The sequence below is a fragment of the Sus scrofa genome, chromosome 2 (assembly GCF_000003025.6).
Source record: "Sus scrofa isolate TJ Tabasco breed Duroc chromosome 2, Sscrofa11.1, whole genome shotgun sequence".
NCBI classification, from domain to species: Eukaryota; Metazoa; Chordata; class Mammalia; order Artiodactyla; family Suidae; genus Sus; species Sus scrofa.
Window position 1 is genome coordinate 42,069,908 of NC_010444.4, and position 23,895 is coordinate 42,093,802.

Consider the following 23,895-nt stretch of genomic DNA (forward strand, 5'->3'; position numbering starts at 1 on the left):
CAGTGGGTTACGAACCTGACTGGTATCCATGAGGATACTAGTTCAATTCCTGGCCTTGCTCAGTGGGTTAAGGATCTGGCATTGCCATGAGCTGTGTTTAGGTCCCAGATGTGGCTTGGATCCCACATTACTGTGGCTGTGATGCAGGTCTGCAGCTGCAGTTCCAATTTGACCCCCAGCCTGGGAACCTCCATATGCCACAAGTGTGGCCCTAAAAAAAAAAAAAATTCATTGCCAATACTGGTGTTGAGGAGCTTTTTTCCTATGTTCTCTCTCTCTCTTTTTTTTTTTTTTTTTTTTTTGTCTTTTTGCCATTTCTAGGGCCGCTCCTGCGGCATATGGAGATTCCCAGGCTAGGGGTCAAATCGGAGCTGTAGCCACCAGCCTACTCCAGAGCCACAGCAACACGCGATCTGAGCCATGTCTGCAACCTACACCACAGCTCACAGCAACGCTGGACCCTTAACCCACTGAGCAAGGCCAGGGATCAAACTCCACTATGTTCTCTTCTAATTTTACAATTTCAGGTTCTTTGCTTAAGCCTTTAATCCATTAGAATTAATTTTTGTGAGTGGTGTAAGATAGGGGTCCAGTTTCATTCTTATGGATGTGATTATTGAGTTTTCCCAACATCATTTATTTTTATTTTTACTTATTTATTTATTTATTTATTTATTTATTTATTTATTTTTGTCTTTTCTAGGGCCGTACCTGTGGCACATGGAGGTTCCCAAGCTAGGGGTCTAATTGGAGCTGTAGCCACCGGCCTATGCCAGAGCCACAGCAACTCGGATCCAAGCCACATCTGCAACCTACACCAAAGCTCACGGCAACGCCAGATCCTTAACCCACTGAGCCAGGCCAGGGATCAAACCCGCAACGTCATGGTTATTAGTTGGGTTTGTTAACCACTGAGCCACAACAGGAACTCCTCAACATCATTTATTGAAGAGACTATTCTTTCCCCATTAAGTATTCTTGTCTCCCTTCAAATATTAGTTGACAGTGTATGTAAGGGTTTATTTCTGGGCTCTCTATTCTGTTCTGTTAGCTTATGTGTCTATTTTTATGCCAGCACCATATGGTTTTGATCACTGCAGCTTTGCAGTATAGTTTGAAATCAGAAAATGTGATGCTTCCAGCATTGTTCTTCTTTCTCAGGATTGCTTTGGCTATGGGGGGGAGGAGGGTCTTTTGTTGTACCATATGAGTTTTAGGATTGTTTTTTCTATTTCTGTGAAAAAATCCACTGGAATTTTTATAGGGATTGCAATGAATCTGTATATAGCTTTGGGCAGTATTGACATTTTAACAACATTAATTCTTCTGATCCATGAACATAGGATATCTTTTTATCTATTTGTGTTTTCAATTTTCTTTATCAAAATCTTATAGTTTTTAGTGTGCAAATCTTTCATAACATTGGTTAAATTTATCCTATGTATTCTGTTGCTTTTAATGCTATTGTGAATGTGAATGGGATTTTTTTCTTTCTTTCCGTGGCTGTGCGCATACTAGGGCACAGAAGTTCCCAGGCCAAGGATTGAACCCAAGGCACAGCTGCAGCCAGAGCCACAGTAGTGACAATGCTGGATCCTTAACCTGCTGAGGAAACTCTTGCTTCTTTATTTCTTTTTCAAATGTTTGTCGTTAGTATATAGAAAGACAACTGATGGTTTTTTTTTTGGCCATGCCTGAAACATGTGGAAGTTCATGGGCCAGGGGTCAAACCCCCACACAGAAACAACCCAAGCCACTGCAGTTACAATGCTGGATCTGTAAACCGTGGCACCACAGGGAACTTGTGTAACTGATTTTTGTATGTTGATTTTGTATCCTGCAATTCTACTGAATTCATTGATTAGTTCTAGGAGTTTTTTGGTGGAATTTATTATTATTATTATTTTATCTTTTTCGGGCTGCACCAACAGTATATGGAGATTCCCAGGCTAGGGGTAGAATCAGAGCTGTAGCTGCAGGCCTATGCCACAGCTACAGTAACACCAGATCCAAGCCGTGTCTGTGACCTATGCCACAGCTCACAGCAATGCCAGATCCTTACTTAACCCACTGAATGGAGGCCAGGGATCAAACCTGCGTCCTTATGGATGCTAGTTAGATTTGCTTCTGCTGAGCCACAGCAGGAACTCCTGGTGGAATTTTTAGAATCTGCAAATATGACAGTTTTGCTTCTTCCTTTCTGATTTGGATGACTTATTTCTTCTCTTTGCCTAATTTCTCTGGCTAAGACTTCCAATTCTATGTTGAATAGGAGTGGTTATAGTGGGCATCCTTTTATTGTTTCTGATCTTAGAGAAAAAGCTTTCAACCTTCCACAATTAAGTATGATGTTGGCTATATCCTTGTCAGATATGGCCTTTATTATGTAGAGATATGTTCCTGCTATATCCAATTTGTTGTGAGTTTTTATTACGAAAAAATGTTGTATTTCATCAAATACTTTTTCTGCATCTATTGAGATATGATTTTTATCTTTCATTCTATCAATGTGGTGTACCACATTTATTAATTTGCATATATTGAGACATTGTTGGCCAACTCAGGGATAAATCCCACTTGATCATAGTATATGATCCTTTTAATGCGCTATTGAATTATGTTTGATAATACTTTGTTGAAAATTTTTGCATCTATGTTCATTTGGATTTAGCCTGAAGTTTTCTTTTTTTGTTGTTGTTTTTTTTGTTTTTGGTCTTTTTGCCTTTTCTAGGGCTGTACCTGTGGCATATGGAGGTTCCCAGGCTAGGGGTCTAACCAGACCTGTAGCTGCTGGCCTACACCACAGCCACAGCAATGTAGGATCAGAACCATGTCTGCGACCTACACCACAGCTCAGGGCACCGCTGAATCCTTAACTCACCAAGTGAGGCCAGGGATCAAACCTGCAACCTCATGGTTACTAGTTGGGTTTGTTAATCACTGAGCCACGATGGAACTCCACCTGTAGTTTTCTTACAGTGTCCTCATCTGGCGTTGGTATGAGAGTAATGCTGGATTTTTTTTGTTTGTTTATTTTTTCTTTTTTTGCTATTTAGGGCCACACCCATGGCATAGGGAGGTTCCCAGACTAGGGGTCCAATCAGAACTACAGCTGCCAGCCTATGCCACAGCCACAGCAATGCAGGATCCAAGCTGAGTCTGCGACCTACACCACAGCTTACGGTACCACCGGATCCTTAACCCACTGAACAAGGCCAGGGATCAAACCTGCAACCTCATGGTTCCTAGTCGGATTCGTTTTAGGGCTGCACCTGCAGCATATGGAATTTCCCTGGCTAGGAGCCAAATCAGAGCTGCAGTTGCCAGCCTACACCATAGCCACAGCCACAGCAATACCAGATTCAAGCCATGTCCTTGACCTATATGGCAGCTAATGGCAAATCCATATCCTTAACCCACTGAGCAGGGTCAGGGATCAAACCCACATCCTCATGGATACTAGTCAGGTTTGTTACCCCTGAGCCACAATGGGAACTCCCTTCTGCTCAGTTTTTTGGAAGAATTTGAGAAGGATTAACATCAATTCTACTTTAAAAGTTTGGTAAAAATTCACCAGGGAAAGCACCTGGTCCTTGGCTTTTCATTGTTGGGAGATTTTTTTTTTTTTAATTTTATTTAGGGCTGCACCCATGGCATATGAAAGTTCCCAGGCTAGAGTTAAATCAGAGCCACAGCTGCTAGCTTATGCCATAGCCACAGTTGCAGTTCCAAGCCATGTCTGCAACCTACACCAAGTTCATAGCAACGCTATATCCTTAACCCACTGAGTGGAACCAGGGACCGAATCTGCATTCTTATGGATGCTAGCCAGGTTTGTTACCACTGAGCCACAATGGGAACTCCAGAGATTTTTGATTACTGCTTCAGTCTCCTTACTCATTATTGATCTGTTAAGATTTTTTCTTTCTTCCTTTCTTTTTTCTTTTCTTTCTTTTGCCATGGCATGCAGTGGATTGAACCTGGGCCACAGAAGTGAAAAGGCTGAGTCCTAATCACTAGATAACCAGGGAACTTCCAAGATTTTCTATTTCTTCATGATTAAGTGTTAGTAGGTTGTATGTTTCCAGGAATGTATTAATTTCCTCTATTACCTAATTTGTTGGCATATAATTGCTCATGGTAGTCTGCTTATGATTCTTTGTATTTTTTTTTTTTTCTTTTAGGGCCATACCCATGGCATATGGAGGTTCCCAGGCTAGGGGTGAAATCAGAGCTGTAGCTGCCATCCTACACCACAGCTACACCAATGCAGGATTTGAGCTGCTTCTTTGAACTGCACCATATCTCACAGCAATGCCAGATCCTTAATCCACTGAGTCAGGCCAGGGACCTAACTCATAGATAGTAGTCAGGTTCGTTATCCTTGAGCCATGATGGGAACTCCCAGTTCTTTGTATTTCTGTGATACAATGTAATTTCTCCCCTTTCATTTCTGATTTTACTTATTTGAATATTTTCTATTTTTCTTCAATCTTGCTAAAAGTTTGTCAATTTTGTTTATTGTTTAAAAAATCCAGCTCATAATTTTGTTGATCTTTTCTACTGTTTTTCTGGTCTCTATTTCATTTGTTTCTGTTCTGATCTTATTTCCTTCCATGTGATGACTCTGATGAGTTTGTTCTTTCACTAGTTCCTTGAGCTATAAAGTTAGGTTGTTTTTTTGAATTCTTTTTGTGTTTCTTAATATAGGCATGTATCTCTATAAAATTCCCTCTTTAAAACTGCTTCTGCTCTATCTCACAAGTTTTGGTATAATGTGTTTTCATTTTCAAGATTTTTTTTTTTTTTTTTTTTGGCCAGCCCAAAGAATGTGGAAGTTTCTTGGGCAAGGGATCAAACCCATGTCACAGCAGTGACTTGAACCATAGCAGTGACAATGCTGGATCCTTACCCTGCTATGCCATAAGGGAACTATTCAAGATATTTTTATTGACTGCATCTGTGGCATGAGGAAGTCCCCAGGCCAGATATCAAACCTACACCACAGCAGTGACAGCCCAGATCCTTAACCCACTGTGCCACCAGGGAACTTGAGATATTTTTTAATTTCCCTTTTGATTTCTCCTTTGACTCATTAGTTGTTCAGCAGTATGCAATTTAGTTTCCACACATTTGTGAATCTTCCAACTTTAATTTTTTAAGCTGATTTCTTGTTTTACACTATTGTTGTTGGAAAAGGTATTTGGTAAGATTTCAATCTTCTTAAATATGCTAAGACTTGTTTTGTGACCTATCATGTGATCAGTCCTGGAGAATATTCCATATACACTTGAAAATAATATGTATTCTGCTACTACTGGATGGAATGTTCTGTAAATATTTGATATAGAGTGTCATTCAAGTCCATTATTTCCTTTGTGCTTTTCTTTCTGGATGACCTATCAATTGCTGAAAGTGGGATATTAAAGTCCCCTACTATTATTGTGTTATTGTTTATTTCTCCCTTCAGATCTGTTAGTCTTTGCTTACTATATTTAGGTGCTCTGATGTTGGGTACATATATATTTGATTGTTTTAACTTCTTGATGAACTGACCCCTTTATCATTATATAATGATCTTTTTGCCTCTTGTTACCATATTTGGCTAAAGTCTATTTTTTCTGTTTTAAGTATAGTTACCCCTAATTTCTTTTGGTTTCTACTTTCAGGGGATGTCTTTCTCTCCATCCCTTTATTTTAAGCCTGTATATGTCCTTACGTCTAAAATGAGTTTCTTTCTTTCTTTCTTTTTTTTTGTCTTTTGTCTTTTTAGGGCCGCACCTGTGGCATATGGAGGTTCCCAGACTAGGGGTCTAATCTAAAATTAGTTTCTGGAGTTCCCGTCGTGGCACAGTGGTTAACGAATCTGACTAGGAACCATGAGGTTGTGGGTTCGGTCCCTGCCCTTGCTCAGTGGGCAAGCATTGCAATGAGCTGTGGTGTAGGTTGCAGACGTGGCTCGGATCCTGCGACGTGGCTCAGATCCTGTGACGTGGCTCAGATCCTGCGATGTGGCTTGGATCCTGCGTTGCTGTGGCTCTGGTGTAGGCCGGTGGCTACAGCTCCAATTCGACCCCTAGCCTGGGAACCTCCATATGCCGTGGGAGCAGCCCAAAGAAATAGCAAAAAGACAAAATAAATAAATAAATAAATAAAATAAAATTAGTTTTTGTAGATTGCATATAGTTAGGAATTTTTTTTTCCATTTAGTCACTTTATGCTTTTTGATCAGAGAATTTACCATTTATATTTAGAGTAACTATTGATAAATAAGGACTTACCAATGCATCTTATTTTTTGTTTTCTGGCTGCTTTATAGCTTATTTCTTCCTTTCCTCCCCTCTTTCTGCCTTCCTTCATGAAGTAATGATTTTCCATAGTGGTGTACTTTGATTCCCTTTGCTTTATCTTTTGTCAATCTACTGTTAATTTTTGCTTGGTATTTACTATGAGGCTTATATCAAACATCTTATAGATACAATAGTCTGTTTTACTCTAACAAACTTAACCCTGGTGAATTTTACCCTAATACACCATAACTTTTGGTTGTATACAAAAACTCTACCCTTTCACTCCCTTCCTTTTTTTTTTTTTTTTTTTTCCCCTTTTTAGGGCCACACCTGCAGCATATTGGAAGTTTCTGGGCTGGGGTTAAATTGGAGCTGCAATTGCTGGCCTATGCCACAGCTATAGCAATGCCAGATCTGAACCACATCTGCAAACTACACCACAGCTTGTGGCAATGCCAGATCTTTAACCGACTGAGCAAGGCCAGGGATTGAACCCACATCCTCATGGATACTAGTCAGATTCTTTATCTTCTGAGCTACAACAGTACCTGCCAGTACCAGAGTATTCTGAATTTGTCTAAATACCTATCTTTACCAGTATATCATATGTTTTTATATGTTTTCATGTTATTAGCATCCTATCATTTTAAGCTTGAAGGATTCCTTTCAGCATTTCTTGTAGAGAAGGTTTAGTGGTGATGAACTGAGATTTTGCTTGTCTAGGAAATTCTTTACCTCTCCATTTTTGAAGGAAAATTTTGCCAGCTGGAGTATTCTTAGTTGGTAGCTTCTTTCTTTTAGCATTTTGAATATAGCATCCCACTCTCTCTTAGCCTGTAAAGTTTCTGCTGAGAAATCTGTTCATCACCTTATGGGGTTCCTTGTAAGTTATAAGCTTCTTTTTCTCTTCCTGATTCTAAGATTCCCTCTATGTCTTTGATTTTTTTTTTTTTTTTTTTTTGGTCTTTTCTAGGGCCACACCCATGGCATATGGAGGTTCCCAGGCTAGGGGTTGAATTGGAGCTGCAGCCACTGGCCTATGCCAGAGCCACAGCAATGTGGGATCTGAGCCATGTCTGCTACCTACACCACAGCTCATGGTAACGCTGGATCCTTAACCCACTGAGAAAGGCTAGGGATCGAACCCGCAACCTCATGGTTCCTAGTCGGACTCATTAACCACTGAGCTATGACGGGAACTCCTGTCTTTGATTTTTGACAATTTTATTATAATGTGTCTTGGAGAGTGTCTCTTCAAGTTGAGTTCAGTTGGTGATCTATGAGTTTGAGGAACTTGGATATCCAAGTAAGTCCTCATCCATTATTTCTTTCTTTTTTTTTTTTTTTTTTGTCTTTTTGCCATTTCTTGGGCCGCTCCCGCGGCATATGGAGGTTCCCAGCCTAGGGGTCTAATCGGAGCTGTAGCTGCCAGCCTACACCAGAGCCACAGCAACGCAGAATCCGAGCCATGTCTGCAACCTACACCACAGCTCACGGCAACGCCGGATCCTTAACCCACTGAGCAAGGGCAGGGACCGAACCCTCAACCTCATGGTTCCTAGTCGGATTCGTTAACCACTGCGCCACGACGGGAACTCCCATTATTTCTTTAAATAATCTTTCTGCCCCCTTATCCCTCTGTAACTCCAACAATTCACAGGTCATTTCTTCTGATAGAAATATCTTGTCCTATAGATCAAGTGGGCTTTCTTCATTCTTTTCATTCTTTTTTCTTTGTTCTCCTCTGACTGAGTAATTTCAGAATTCCTTTTTTCTAACTCATATATTCTTTCTTCTGCCTGATCCATTCTGCTGATGCTCTCTATTGCATTTTTTTTATTATATCATTCATTTTATTATTTAGCTTCAGAATTTTTTTTTAAGTTTCTTGTATACAGCATTATAATTTAACTGTTGTATACACCACAAATGATTAGCTTTTTAATTATTTTTATGATTTCTAGCTCTGTTAAATTTTTCATTCTGTACATGTATTATTTTCCTGATTTCATTGAATTATCTTTCTGAGTTTTCTTGTAGGTCACTGATTTTCCTTAAAACAGCTATTGTGAATTATTTATTGAGTAAATTGAATATCTCCTTGTCTTTGGGACTGGTTACTGGAAATTGTCGTGATCTTTTGATGGTGTCATGTTTCACTCGTTTTTTCATGTTGCTTCAAGTTTTGAGTTGCTGTCTTTGGATTTGAAAGAGCAGCTCCTTCTTCTAGCTTTTACTAAATGCACTTTTTAGTGCATCCAAACTTGTATTTTTTTGCTTCAGTGTTGTGTTGGAACTTCACACCAAACCTAGACTTCCACAAAGATCCTCTTAGTCTGTGGGTGATTTTCTAAGACAGTGTTTTCCATAGCTTTTGTACCATGTCTGAGAGGGGCTGCAGTTGGTTCGTGGGCCCCTCAGTGTCCACAGCTAGGACTAAGGTCTAAATGTCTATTGCTTGAAGCATATGTAGGTGAGACTCCTCCTGGGTCCCTTGGCACATGGGGCTGGATCCCAAGGCTCCCACAAAAGCATGCTTGTCCATGGATAGATACCATATTGTTGTTGTTGAAGAGGGGATACAAATTAAAGATATCTTATTCAGTCCTGATGCACCCTATACGTTAAAATAGTAGCATACCAGATACACAGTTCTGCATTTCACATTTCACTTAATATCTCAGAGACCATTTCATATGAGTACATAGAGATTGATCTCATTCTTTTTTTATTAAAAAATTTTTTTTAATGGCCAATTTTTTAATGGAAGTTCCTGGGCCAGGGACTGAATCTGAGCCACAGCTGCAATGTATGCTACAGCTGCAGCAACACCTGATCCTTTAACCCACTGTATCAGGCCAGGGATTGAATCTGCACCTCTGTAGTGACCTAAGCCTCTGCAGTTGGATTTTTAACCCATTGTGCTGGAGCAAGAACTCCTATCTCATTCTTTTTAAGAGCTACATAGCATCCCATTGTAGGAATGTGACATAATTTAACCCATAAAAAAAAATTGAGGTGTAACTGACATATATTCATTCCAGACATACAACATGATTCAGTATTTGTATATATTGCAAAACATCACCACAATAAATCCAGTTTACATCTGTCACCACATAAACCCATTTTGGGGGGGATAGACATTTTGGTTTTTCTTGGTCTTTTTTTTTTTTTTTTTTGTCTTTTTGCCTTTTCTAGGGCCGCTCCCATGGCATATGGAGGTTCCCAGGCTAGGGGTTGAATCGGAGCTGTAGCCACAGGCCTAGGCCAGAGCCACAGCAATGCAGGATCTGAGCCGCATCTGCGACCTACACCACAGCTCACAGCAACGCCGGATCGTTAACCCACTGAGCAAGGGCAGGGACCGAACCCGCAACCTCATGGTTCCTAGTCGGATTCGTTAACCACTGCGCCACGATGGGAACTCCTTTCTTGGTCTTTTTAAACTATTAACAATGCTGGAGTGAATACTCTAGTATACGTCTTTGTGCCTCTGTGTGAGCATTGATGAAGGATTAACTTGTTGTGGAATTGCTAGGTCAAAAGATATATGCTTTTATTCCCCCTCTTTTTTGGCTGTGGCATGCAGTTTGATGTGAGATTTCAGTTCCCAGATCAGGGACTGAACTCGGGCCACAGTTGTGAAAGCACCAATTCCTAACACTAGACCATCAGGGAACTCCCAAAAAGATGTATTCATTTAAATGACAATAGGTGTTGCCAAATTGCCTTCAAAGAGACAACCATTTTACAGTCCCACTAACAACGAACAAGAATGTCTTTCTCTATAAGGTGCATTTTTGCCAATCTGATACTAAAAAAAAAATAGTATTTTCCCTTAATTTTAATAAGCATTTCTATTATGAGGGGGTTGAATATTTTTTCATATGTTGAAAAACATGACTTTTCTGTGAACTCTGTGTTCATGTCCTTTGCCCGTTTAATGCAGTCTTTTAAATTAATGTTTAACAACAAAGACACCACTTTCCCCTTCTCATTTGCTTAAGAATCTCTTCAAAGGCAGGAAGCCCTCTCAGTCAAGTGTTCAAGGTCCTCCACAATCACATCAACTCCCTCTTTTTCACTCACATGGGCCTTTTCCCCAGTATCACTGTTCCTAAGGGCACCATTATGGTCTCCTCAACATCCCATACTACTTTCACAATCCTGTGTTTGCTCTCCCATCCCTCCCCTCTGGGGTATTCTCTTCCCAGTCACATCTGACCAGTCCTTCAGGGTCCAGCTGAATTCGACCTGCCTGGGGCTCCTTTCTGAATCTAGCCTACAGTCTCACTTTCATTTTAGTTTCAGTCCACCAGCTACATACAGCCTATGTCCCTCAAAACCTGGACCTGACATCTCCCAGAGTCCAGCTTCCTGTCGTCCATGCTCAGTTTGCAGGGGTGTCAGGGTGGAGTGTGTTTCATGCACTCACTCACCATTTGTTGACTGCATACATGAGTCAGGCACTATTCCAGGCACTGGGGATATGGCGGTGTTTGAGACAAACCAAGGTCCCTCCTTTCATCCCAGTAACATTTTACTACCGTGTGTGTGTATTAATATACAACAGAAAGGCATAAACCAAACACACAAAAGAATGTCAATTAAGTGCACACAACAAATAGTGAAAGGAGGAGGGGAAGGGTCTCCTTTGGATAAAGGGATCCTCAGGAGCTGAGATGAGAGCACAAACCCGAAATGAGAAGGCTCTAATCATGTAAAGAAACTTCCAGAACCCTCACTAAAGGCCCCAACTGGAGGGTGTGTTCTTCTAAAGATGGACGAGATGCAGCCCAGCTCTCAGCATCTCTCTGTGACTTGAGAAGAACTGAAGGCCGAAGGCTGTGATCCCTGTACCTGCAGGCCTATGTTGTATCGCAGGAGGACTTGCACTCTTCTGCTTCATTAGCCAGTTGCAAATTTGGGAAAATGAAATCACGCCTGACCTGGGATTAGGAGAGCTGGTACTACGCGTCAGTGACCAGCAATTTACACCCCTGTTATTTCATTTAATCTACAGAACAATCCTGTGTAGTATTTATTACTAACTTTATTTTACAGAGGAAGAAACCAGGCTCGGAATATGGAAGTAACCTGTTGAGGGTTTCCACGGTTCAGAAAGAAGTACAGTTCCCGGAGAGTTGTGTGGTGGGGCGATCCGGCGGGGTTTACCCGCGCATTTTGGAAGCACCCTGTTTCAGGAGTTTGCCCCTGGCGGGCGCCCTGAAAGCGGCCCCCGCCCTGCTCAAGTCTTGTGGCCTCAAGGGCCAAGGGGCGCGCGGCAGGCTGGGGGCGGGGAAGGCCCGGGGACAAAGGCCGCGGTGACCGCGCTCAGGCACGCGGGTGCGGCGGCGAACTTCGGCGGCGGTGCGGGGACTCCGCACGCCCGAGCCCTGGCCGCGCACCCGCGCCCGGAGGAGCCCGCGTCGCGATGGAGCGCCGCGGGATGCCGTCTGGGCCGCAGCAGGCCGAGCCCGCCGGGCCGCCGCCCGCACCGCCCCCTCCCCGCCTCCGCCCCCTCCCCCCTCCCCGGAGCGGCCGCGGCGGCTCCGTGCGCGGCGAATATGGCGGCGGCGGCGGTCGGGCGGGACGCTTTACCTGAGCACTGGTCCTATGGCGTGTGCCGGGACGGCCGCGTCTTCTTCATCAAGTGCGACCCGGGAAAGCGGGGACGCGGGCGGGGGCGCGGGCCGGGCAGGGGTACCGGGGCGGGCGGACGTCTCCGGAGCGGCGGCAGCGCTAACAGGTGCACCTCTTTCCTCGCAGTGACCAGCTCCGCTGCACGACCTGGCTGCACCCGCGCACGGGGGAGCCCGTCAACTCAGGCCACATGATCCGCTCAGGTGGGCACCTGGGCGCTGGGGTGGGGCGCTCGGGAGGCGCGCGCCCGGGCGGCCCAAGTTTGACGGGACTTTTCTTGCGTTTTCTCAGATCTGCCCCGCGGCTGGGAGGAGGGCTTCACGGAGGAGGGCGCCAGCTACTTCATCGAGTGAGTGACCGGGGCCCTGCGCTCGCACCTGTGCTGCAGGGGGTCCGAGTCGGTTCCCGCCGCGCCCCCGCCCCCCTCCTCCCGCGGGGGTCCGGGCGAGTTGGCGCGCTCAGCGCGGCGGCCGCACTCGTCTAGGTTTTTTTGTGCCTGAGTTTATGTGGCGGGCTCCATGGGGGAGGCCGGGTGGGGTGGGCGGAAGTATCTCCAGAGGGGGACCTTGGAGGGGGTCCGGAATCCAGCCTGTTACCAGGACAGGGCTACAAACTGCGCCCTGGACGCGGCGATTGGGTGAGATTCCGACCCCGGTGTGAGGGGCCGGATACACCTCCGTGTTAGGGTCTCCCGCTGCGCTGAGCCTGGCTGATGCCCCGACAGTGATGGCCCGGGGTGGGGGGGAGCAGAAGTAGCAGTTCAGACCCTGGTCCGGGAACTGGGTTTGGGGGAGGGGATGGGAAAGAGACGAAGGGTCTCTCGTCTAGGGTCGTTTCTCTTGGGCCGCGTTCTCTGGATGGTGGTGGAGGAGAGTCTAAACCGCCCCCCCCCGCCCCCCACTCCTCCAAAGCGCGGGCCTGAGGGGGAGAGGTGGGGGTGGGGAGGGGAACCGGTCAGCCTGTAACATTCTTTGAACACTCTGCCTCTCTTTAGCTGTTGTTTAAGGGACAATCTCTCTGGCCTCTGCTAGCCGAGCAGTAGTTTTTCTGCAGAGGCTCAGGAGTGTTGCCCCACTCACTCATCAGTTCTCCTAGACCTCCGTTTGTTGACATGCAATTGAGGACAGCAAGTTAGGGCGCTGTTCCGACGCTGACACTAGTATAGTCCTTGCTTTCACTCTTTGGGTGTGCACCTGTGTTGCAGCTTTTCTCTGCTACACTCTGCCTGCTTGCCGCCGGTCAACTCCGTGAGGTCAGAAACTGCTTTTGATCCTTTGCCCCAGTGCCTGGCACAGAGTTGGCACTTGGTAAATGTTTGCTTGTTGAATGGATAAAGTAGCCAAAGGATGGATGGAAGGTGGTGTATTTGAGGGGCCTGTGAGTCATAATTGCTTCTTCACCAACTTGAAAATACTGCTAGTCAGTGGTGGAGCAGCCTATTCAAGGCTGCAGTGCCCCAGAAAATCTCAGAGCCTCCCTCCCCCGTTTGGGCTCCGGCAGATGGATGAAATCCTGATGGATGCGATGAATAGAAATGAGCACTAACTCTGTGGTTGTGGCTCTGCTGTCCTACCTCACATTTGTCTTTGAGAGAGAAGTTGGGGAGCTGGCTGGGACCTCACATCTCTTGGTCAGTGGGCCTCTCTGGCTCATAATTACATCCATTGATGTTATGATGTTCAGTTTCTCCTGAGTACCACACATTGGTCTAGTCGCTGGGACTACCCAAGTGAATTAGACAGGCACTGGTCTGGATCCTCAGGGAGCTTGCAGTTGAGTGGCAGAGAGGAGGAAGCAGAAAACTAAGTTAAAAAAAAAAAAAAACCAGGAATAGTGTCAGAGAGTGGTAACTACTATGCAGAAAATTAAAGGTGATATGATAAATAACTGGGTAGCTTAGTTGGAATGGGAGGTGAGTGGTGGTGTTTCTGAATAGGTGATATTTAAAGTAAAATTTGAATGACAGAAAGAGCCATCCTTGTGTTGATGAGGTGGCAAAGCATTTCTGGAAGAGAGAAACTGCCAGTGCTAGGGCTTTAAGAGCTTCCAGTTCAAGCAGCAGAAAGGCCAATGTGTCTGGAATATGAACAAGGGAGAAAGTGGCAGGAGAAGAGGTTATAGACAAGAGAGAGCTGAATGATGTAGGGCTTTGTGAGCCAGGGTAAGGAGTTTTCAGACTGTATTCTGGGCCTGGTGAGAAGTCATTGGACAGTTTTAAGAAGGGAGTGATGCAATTTGATTTGCGTTTTTAGAACAGTCACTCTACCTGCTCCAGAGTGGGCTATAGGTGGGCACCTGTAGGGATGGTAGTAGGAGGTTGTTGCTATAGTCCAGGCAAGAGCTAATGGTGGCTTGAGTGAGGGTGGTAGCACTGGAGATGGTGAGAAGTGGTCAGATTCGGGCTCGGTGATTTGGACAGAGTCTGTGGGAGAAAGAAAAAGGCCAGAGATGACTTCTAGGGGCTTGAGCACCTAAGTGGATGGTGCTTATATCATTGAGATGGTAAGGCTGGGAGGAGCAGGTTTGGGGTGAGGGAGAGCATGTGATCTTGTTTTGCCATGTTACATTGAAATGTGAAGATATTGACTAGTCAGATGTATTCGTGTAAGCCCAGGGGAGAGAGGGGACTGAAAGGTACATTTGGGTGTTTTAAGTGTTATTCAAGGCCATGGGATTGGATGCAGTCATCTAGGAAGAGAGTATAGACAGAAAAGAAAAGTTGACCTAAGCCTTGGGACAGAGCAGCATTTAGAGATTGGCAAAGTTCTCTGGATTGAGAAGGTAGGAGAAAACCCAGGAGAGTGAAGGGTCCCAGAAGCCTAAAGGACAATCCTGAGTGGAGTAGGTGGAAGAAAACACATAGGGTAAGGAAATGGAGTTGGTAGGTATAGGTGATGTATACATAGGTATAACTTTCAGGCAGTTTTGTTACAAAGCGGAATTGAAGAACTAGCTGGGAGCTGGAGAGGATGTGTGTTCTGGGGAGGTGTGCCTTTTTTTTTTTTTTTTTTTTTTTTTTTAAATTGAAGACTGTAGAATACGTTTTGTTTGGAATGGAATAATCCAGTAGAGATAGAGAAATAGATGATGCAGGAAGGAGTTGGGACAATTACTGGAGCGTTGTTTCTGAGAAGGTCTGAGAGAAGGGATCCAGGGCTTAAGTGTCACCGGTCTCAGACGGGAACAGGGCATTTCATCCATTTGTAGGGAGGAAGGGCTGAGTGCCAGAGCTGATGTAAAGAGGTTGATAGGGTTGGTGAGGGGAGAGGTGGGTGTTCCTGTCTGAGGGTTTCTTTTCCATGAGGTACCAGGCAAAGTCTTGGGTTTGGGGGACTTGAGGAGTGTTTAGGACTCTATAGGCCATGGTCACAACTGCCCAACCTTCCTGTTCTTTGGTGACTCTTCCATGGTAACTGTGTCAAGTCCCTGGTGATCATCTTACAGCAAGCCCTGTCTCCCTATCCCCAAAGCCTTGGCTGAGTCCTCCTAGGCCTAGGGGAAAGCAGAATGTGACAGTGTCCCCTACCCTCAAAGGAGAGCCATATAGGGAAGCTGTGACCCTATGGCAGCTGATTGTATTTACTAGCTCCTGTGACAATTTCTTGAGAGACTTAACGGCTTGGGAGTAATTAGAACAGTTACTTTCCCCCCACATAGAAAATGTTTTGCTTTAGTCTGCTTTCTTAGATTTGCTATGAGCATTTCTGAGTATTAATTTTTTTTAACCCTCCTCTAATAGGGCTCAGTTAGAAGGACAAAGAATTGGCACAGCTGGTTTTATTTTCCCCAGTTGAACCTTGGACTAGAAAATTGTGTGAGATTTTCAGGATGCATCAGTTGCTCCTGATATTTAGCAGATGTTTGAATTCTTTCCAGAGTTCAGTTCTTGAAGCAGAAAACCTTGGGCTAAGGCAGATAGATTTTAGGGGTTTTGTGTGTGTGTGTGTGTGTGTGTTTTAGAGCTGCACCCACAGCATATGGAAGTTCCCAGGCTAGGGGTCCAATCAGAGGTGTAGATGCTGGCCTATACCCACAACCACACCTACGCCAGGTCTGAGCCACATCTGCGACCTACACCACAGCTCACGCAATGCCGGATCCTTAACCCACTGAGCGAAGCCAGGGATCGAACCCGGGTCCTCATGGATACTAGTGGATTCATTTCTGCTGTGCCACAGTGGAACTACCAGATTTTAGTTTTGATTGCTGCACTTTTGGTTCAATTTTGGATTAACTCAAGGACAAAGCATGTAAAGAATCTACTCCTGGTCCTCCCAACTCTAGACTATGTGATGCTCATATCCCCTAAGAAGACTTCTTGCACTCTAAAACGTCTTTACTTCCCCATGACTCTCTTGGCCAGGTGGTGAGTTAAGATAGTAATTGTGCTAATAGTGTCATTGACAGCAGCAGCAATAATGGTAATAGCAATTATGATATAGCATCATCTTTTAGAGTCCTTGAAAAATGCCAGGAACTGTTTCATAACTATTATCTCACAACAACTTGGTGAGGTGGAAACTATTACTAGTCACATTTTACCAACATGGAATCTCATATAATCCTGGGCATTCAGGCAGCAAAGGTTAGTCGGCTTTTTCTGTTTCCTTTTCTTATTTGATCCTTCTAACAGGCCCTAGAAGCAGCAGAGCAGGGATTATCCTGTTTTGCAGATGATGAAATTCCAGTTCATGAAGGTTCAGTGATTTGGCTGAAGTTTTAGAGCTGGGACTAGCCCATAGGTCTTCTCTAATATGGTTATCATGGTAGCAGGGGTGGCTCCTTCCCCAGGTCACAGGTGAGTGCCAGCATCCATATTTGAAGGAGCCTTGTGCCACGTGCCATTGCTCTCTGTCAGGCTGCCCACAGCTCATGGGGCCAGACCGCTTCTCTGTTTTGCTGGGGATTGAGTTGCCTTGGGAGGGCACCATGCTGACTGGTGGTGGTGCATGTCTCTTAGTAAGAAATGAGGGACATTAATTATTACTTAGTAAAAACAGTTGGTAGACACAACCTTTTCTTTCTTTTTTTTTTTTTTTTTTTGGCTTTTTCTCTTTTTAGGGCTGCACCCATGGCATATGGAGGTTCCAAGGTCCAATCAGAGCTACAATTGCCGACCTACACCACAGCCACAGCAATGCCAAATCCGAGCTGCCTCTGCGACCTACACCACAGCTCACGGCAATGCTGGATCCTTAACCCACTGAGTGAGGCCAGGGATCGAACCCGCAACCTCATGGTTCCTAGTCGGATTCGTTTCCACTGCACCATGACGGGAACTCCTACACAACCTTTTCAAACATAAAACCCATGAGGAAAAAGTTCTAGAAGAGGCCTTGGGAACTGGAGTGTTAAAATGGGCTAGTTTTTAGGGTTTCACGGAATCCTTTGGGTTGGGTTCTCTCTATAGCAGGCTTGGAATAGGTCCTGAGTCAATAAGGAGTATGAATGGCAGAAAGGAGAGGTCTTGGCTCCTCTGAGACTTTGGTGCCCAGCCCAGCACTGGCACTGAGTTGGCATTTGGTATTGAAGTATATCAGAGGTGTAGGGGAAGACCGGGCAAGGTGAAGGAAGTGAACCAGGAACCACACCTGTCTGTTAAGGCAGGTGCCTGGACCTCAGGCTTCTTGGATGTCGTTGCTTGCTGTCAGGAACAGCACTCAGAGCAGGCACCTGGCCTCCTTTGGCCTCTTCGCCTCATAATCTCATGTTCTGCATCCGAAGAACAGAACTTCTGTTGGCCTTTGGGCCAGGCTTCCCTTGCTTTCTGGTTGCCAGGCCTTGGTATCTGCTGTGACTTGGCTCCAGGGTCCTGGTGGGAAACAGCTGATGTTACAAGGTCTCTTCTAGCTTTAAGTCCCTCAGTTTTAGCTTTGGAGCCTTCTAGGGCCATCCTGTGTAGGTGTCATTCTCTTTGTGGGTGCCCTTCCCCAAGTGAGGGCAGTGAGGCTCCTGGGGAAGACATTGCTGAGGCTCAGAGTAAGGCTGATTTTCCTTCCCCAGCTGTTTGTACTGCGGCAGGTCTTGGGGCAGGACTGGCTACATGATTTGCAGTACCTTATGCAAAATGAAAGTACAGGGCCACTTGTTCAAAAAGCTGGAGAAAAGTGTCCTTAAAAGTATTAAAATATAAAACTCTTTCCTTTCTTCTGTAGCCTTTCCCTCAACCTCTATGGCATTTCTATTTGCTATTTAATGTCATTCTAAGTTTTAAAAAGTTAAATTATTAGCATCAATCTTATAGTTCATTTCTATATTGTGGAATATAAAATTTTATTTTTTTATTTTATTTTATTTTTTGCTATTTCTTGGGCCGCTCCCGCGGCATATGGAGGTTCCCAGGCTAGGGGTTGAATCGGAGCTGCAGCCACCGGCCTATGCCAGAGCCACAGCAACGCTGGATCCGAGCCGCGTCTGCAACCTACACCACAGCTCACAGCAACGCCAGATCGTTAACCCACTGAACAAGGGCAGGGACCGAACCCGCAACCTCATGGTTCCTAGTCGGATTCGTTAACCACTGCGCCATGAAGGGAACTCCGGAATATAAAATTTTAAAGGCAAACATCAGGGCATTGACCTCATAGATGAATCACCACGACCATGTCCCACTTTGAGACAGCATAGGGAGATTGCAGGTGCTCAGGTTCCCCTGGACAGAAGTGAGGACCAGCAGTTCTGGGTCGGGCTTGGGGTTCCAGTGGGCTGGGAATGGGCAGTTAAGAACCCATCCTACAGAGATAGGGAGTAGAGACCAGATGTGAACCAAGGCTTTAAGCCTCCTTCAGAAGGGTTGCCCTTCTGGAATAATACTAAATATCTAGGGTGTGTGCTTTTGTATTTAACAAACTCATCATTCAGTCTGAAATTAAAGAGAGAAAGGAGGAGTTGGCGAGTGAAGGCTGAACGGGCGGTGACACAATGTCCAGGTGGGGACCCCAGTTGGTTGTAGCCACCAGGTGTAGAGGAGACCTGTGAATACTGGATGGCCCAGGAAGCTACCCTCTTGAGGTGGTTTTTTTTTTGGGGGGGGTGGGCAGTCCTCTGACAGCACGAGAAGCTCCCAGACCAGACATCAAACCTGCGCCACAGCTGTGACAATGCCAGTTCCTTGCAGAGACACCAGGAACCTCCTTGAGGTTTAATTAAGCCATCACCCAGGGGACAGTCTTCCAGGCCACCCCTAGAAAAAAATCTGCTGTCTGCTACGTATTCCTCTCCAGGCAAGTGTTGAACTTTATGGTGGTGAAATTTGTCTTGTAGCATGCCAGACTATTAATTCAAGTATTTGTCATCTTTCTTTTTGATGTGTTCCTGGGAACAGCAGTCCCAGCAACTTTCTTTCAAACCAGAAAGCAATAGTTCCACAAAGAATTTCTGGGAAACTAGCAGCTTACCTCTATTTAGAAGGGAAATTCTTAAACCTCTTGTTGAAGGTTAAGAAAAGGTTCTCCCAGCTTGGCAAGCCTTGGCATAATCCCACACTTTATGTTTCATTTCCTGGTTGTTTTATCAAGGGTGAAAACTGGCTCATGGATTGAAATGTTAGGGTCTGTGCACAAGGAACAAGAGTGGTGTTGTGTAGAGAGCTGGGGGAAGGATTAAGAGCCATGATTTGTGCCACGGTCTCAAAACCAACCTAGAAAAGATCTGGAAAACCTCTTTAAGACAAATGGTGGCAAATAGCTTCTTAAGGCCCTTTTTTTCAGAGAAGGACGCGGGTGGGTGGTGAGGATGTTACTCTCAATTTGCAGTGCTGTGTGTGTGAAGAGGGTGGGTGTAGGTATCATTCCCTTGATATTTATGGAAGTAAATTTGGGGCTTCCTAGATTGAGGATGTTGGAAAAAAGGAGCTTCTTAAGAAAGCACTTCATGATGTGAACTATTTGGTGATTTAGTGAGGTGCCTAGTCTAGTTTTCTCTGCCTTCAGAAAAGAGCATGGGTTTGAGTCTTTTTGTTCAGTGTAAGACAGCAGCATCTCAGCAAACGAGCAGGTGTCTTAAGTAAACATTGGCAGAGGGTTCAACATGGAGGAATATGGTTTTGTTTGTTGTTTTTAAAGGACTGTCAAAACATTTACTTCTCAATTTTCTGAACTGAGAAGTGTTTTGGGTTAATGCTTTATTGTTTACGAAGTGCTCTGTGAATATTATCTACTTGGAGGCTCAACAGCTATGGCATTTTTGGAGTTCCCGTTGTGACGCAGTGGGTTAAGGATCCGGCATTGTCTCTGCAGAGGCTTGGGTCACTGCTGAGGAATGGGTTCGATCCCCGGCCAGGCGCAGTGGGTTAAGGATCCAGCAGTGCCACAGGTCGCAACTGGGGCTTGGATTCAACCCTTGGCCCAGGAACTTCCATATGCTGCAGGCGTGGCCAAAAAAAGTCTCCCCCCTCCCCATCCCCGAGCAAACAGTAGGGCTCAGAGGAATAAAGTGACTTCCTAAAGTCTATGCTATGTTAGCTCAGTCTCTTTGGCATTCAGAGAAATGGGTAGACATCTTTCAGCCCAGGGCTTCTCATGCCTTCATAGCTCAATGACAGAAGAGGGTAAAGGCCAGCTTACCTGGGAGACCTGGTGGCAGAAAACATCCTCAGAATGGTTTTGTCCAGAAATTCAGGTAGACTTTATCCTCAATTTAACTTATTAAAAAATCCTCTCCCATATCTTTCATTAGGATGAGAACGTTGTCAGGATGCATCATGCACTGGTGTGTGGCTTTGTGGTTCATAAACCTGTACCCCCCAGAGGGCCAACTTCCTGGTCAATCTTAGGTGACAGGGAAGAGTGGGGAGAGCACATGTTGGCCTTCCATTGCCTCTGGGCCAAATGTCTCCAAAGGGGGATCCATAGGCCTCCAGGAAGACATTAGCAGCTGTTGTGACTTCAGGTTGTCTTTTTCCTGGACTGAGTTGAGCCAGAACACCTCTTTCAAATCCAGCCTACTCATGGTCATCTGGATGCTGGCCTGGCAGCAGGGTCAGTTTTTCTTGAAGCCTGAAGCGTGAGAGGGCAACTTTATCATGCAGAAAAATGTGTAGGGGTTGTTATGTGGTAATAGTCTGTGTAAGGAGGCAGTAAGTACATGAGCTCTGGAATCTGATTTCTTAGATTTTTTGTTTTTTGCTTTTTTTTGGCTGTGCCTGCAGCATGCAGAAGCTCCAGGGCCGGGGGTCAAACCGAGCCACAGCAGCGGCAAGGCCAGGTGCTTAACCTGCTGAGCCACCAGGGAACTCCTGATTCCTTAGATTCTAATTCCAAGTCCTCCATTTATAGCTCCCTGACCCTGGCAGTTTACCCACTCCCTTTAAGCGTCATTTCCTTACCAGTAAAATGAGGATAAATGTGAGAAATATGTGAATTGATGAAAAGGGTTTAGCAAGTGTCTGGCTCGTCACAAGTGCCAGTAAATGTGAGCCTCTCTTCTGTACATCATGCAACAGTGAGATGAGGTGGAGATGTACGTGACTTCTGAGGCCCAGTTGTATTCTGCTGCTGCAGGAAGTGTGGTGCCCTTGAACTGGGGTTGCCTGGCTTGAGAGCATGTGAACTATAGGACTCAACTCAGGAATTGGTTTGGACCAGTGAACCATTAGGGTTGTTAAAAAGATGTTCTTAAGGTATTTGCTTTTTTTTTTTTTTTTTAAATAGGGCCACACCTGCGGCATATGGAAGTTCCTAGGCTAGGGGTCGAATTGGAACTGCAGCTACCTGCCTACGCCACAGCCACAGCAACATGGGATCCAAGCCACATCTGAGACCCACACCAGAGCCCATACACCACAGCTCAAGCAACACTGGATACCTGACCCACTAAGCGAGGCCAGGGATCGAACCTGCATCCTCGTGGATAATAGTTGGATTCGTTTGCACTGTGTCACAATGGGAACTCCATTAAGGTGTTTGCTTTTAAGTGGTTGAGGAAAAACTCTAAAAAATATGCATGTGTATGTTCAGGGGAATGGACGATAGAGCAGATGGGGCTAAATGTTAACAATGGGTAAGTCTGGGTGAGGAGTATTTGGGACATTCTTCGTAGTATTCTTGCAACTTTTCAGTTCATTTGAAATTTTTCCAAATAAAAAGCTTAATTTAAAAAACACCGCTAAAAGGGAGTTCCCGTCATGGCGCAGTGCAAACGAATCCACCCATCATCCATGAGGAAATGAATACGACTAGGAGCCATGAGGTTGCGGGTTCGATCCCTGGCCTCTCTCAGTGGGTTAAGAATCCGGGGGTTGCCATGAGCTGTGGTGTAGGTCCCAGACGTGGCTTGGATCCCACATTGCTGTGTCTGTGGCATAGGTTGGCAGCCGTAGCTCCCATTCGACCCCTAGCCTGGGAACCTTCATATGCTGCAGGCATGGCCCTAAAAAGCAAAGAACAAACAAATCAAACAAAATAAAACCAAAAAAAACAACACTAAAAAAAAGATACAGTTTTAAAAAACCCACTAGATAACCTTGTCCAACAAGGGTTATACTGTCCCAAGGCCATTGGTATCTTGTCTAGGCTGCAGACCTGGGACCAAGAGCCCTGGGTAATGAGGTGTGAAAACGACTCCTGGTTTGTCTGTTTCCTGGGCACTTAGAGGGCTGCACAGATGTCCAGCCCTTAATCTGGACAGCCACCTGGTTATCGGCTCTGTCTGCTGTAGGGCAAGCGCCTCTGGTGCTGCTTGGGCCACAGATGTCAACAGGAATAATCTCTGGGTTGCGTGATAGTTGAAAGACACATACATTCCTTTTAGAAGCAGGTATTTTTATTATTTTATTGTCTTCATTTTACAGATCTAGCATTTGAGGTAGGGGGCGAGGGGTGGAAGAAGGGTTAAAAGGTCTTTTCAGGAGTTCCCGTCGTGGCGCAGTGGTTAACGAATCCGACTAGGAACCATGAGGTTGCGGGTTCGGTCCCTGCCCTTGCTCAGTGGGTTAAGAATCCGGCGTTGCTGTGAGCTGTGGTGTAGGTTGCAGACGCGGCTCGGATCCCCCGTTGCTGTGGCTCTGGCATAGGCCAGTGGCTACAGCGCCAATTCGACCCCTAGCCTGGGAACCTCCATATGCCGCGGGAGCGGCCCAAGAAATAGCAAAAAGACAAAAAAAAAAAGTCTTTTCAAGGCAGAGCATCCGTAGGGGAGCTGGGGCTTGAACCTCGGTCTCTTGGGCTACACATTTGTGTACTGTTTCTACCAGGGTATGAAGTGTCTTCTGACTCCCATCACCTCTTCCTCTGTCCTGAATCCTCTCTTTATTGTCTGTTCCCCCAAACTGGTCCCTCTGTATCATCCCTAATGACCCTGAGGCAGAAGGGCTCTGGGCTCTTGGGCCACCCTCAGAAAGTACCCTGCCCCCCACAGGATAGAAGAGTGATGGGTGAGGTGGATGGTTCCCAGGGCTGTAGGTTGGGTCCCTGGTGTTCTGGGGGAATAGATCCCCTGACCTCCCCCCAGATGTCAGCTGACCACAGCTTAGGGACTGATGAGCCTCTTAAGCCTGCTTAGAGCCAGCCAGTCTCTTTCAGGTTCAGCCAGAAGAGCATTTCAAACGTCACAGCCAGTGTTCTCAGGGTTTTTCAGGGGCTTTTCCTGCCAAGGCAGAGCCCTTGCCCTCTTGAGGCCTGACAGCTTGAAGTTAGCATGCCTTCTCTCCCGGGGGCTGCTGGCTACTCCTGTGCTTCCTGGGATCAGTGCAGGGGAGGGGTGGGCAGTGCCCTCAGGGGACAAAGGAAGCAGAGGGCATTCCAGCCCTGTACTTGGGCCCTGGCTGCACAGTCACCTGTGTTCCCTCCCCTTGGGTGAGGTGGGACGTGAGACTAGCTCCTTCCCAGGAGGAGTGGAAACAGCAATGTTTTAGGTTAATGCAGTGCCCAGAAGGACACTGGGCAGTTTCAGTGTGAATGACTGGGGTTGGTGGCCTGAGGAGGGAGCTCTAGGGAGCTTCAGAGGGTGAGTGTGAAGCAGG

The 23,895-nt window shown here is 45.7% G+C and overlaps 1 protein-coding gene across 14 annotated transcripts in view; it reads left to right on the forward strand.

Annotated features, from left to right (window-relative positions):
• The window catches only part of PLEKHA7 (pleckstrin homology domain containing A7), a 229,981-nt gene continuing 217,724 nt past the window's right edge, over positions 11,639-23,895 (forward strand). For 7 of the 14 annotated variants that reach the window (XR_002341556.1, XM_021083280.1, XM_021083283.1 and 4 more), the window contains exons 1-3: positions 11,640-11,946; positions 12,063-12,139; positions 12,228-12,285. Coding sequence is in view for 11 of the 14 variants with exons in the window: in XM_021083280.1 (XP_020938939.1) it covers positions 11,861-11,946; positions 12,063-12,139; positions 12,228-12,285 (221 nt within the window). In the remaining 3 variants the exon portion in view is untranslated. Of the gene's footprint in view, positions 11,947-12,062; positions 12,140-12,227; positions 12,286-12,439; positions 12,574-23,895 lie in introns of those variants that run through there. The other 7 variants (XR_002341555.1, XR_002341557.1, XM_021083278.1 and 4 more) reach the window with 2 other exon arrangements.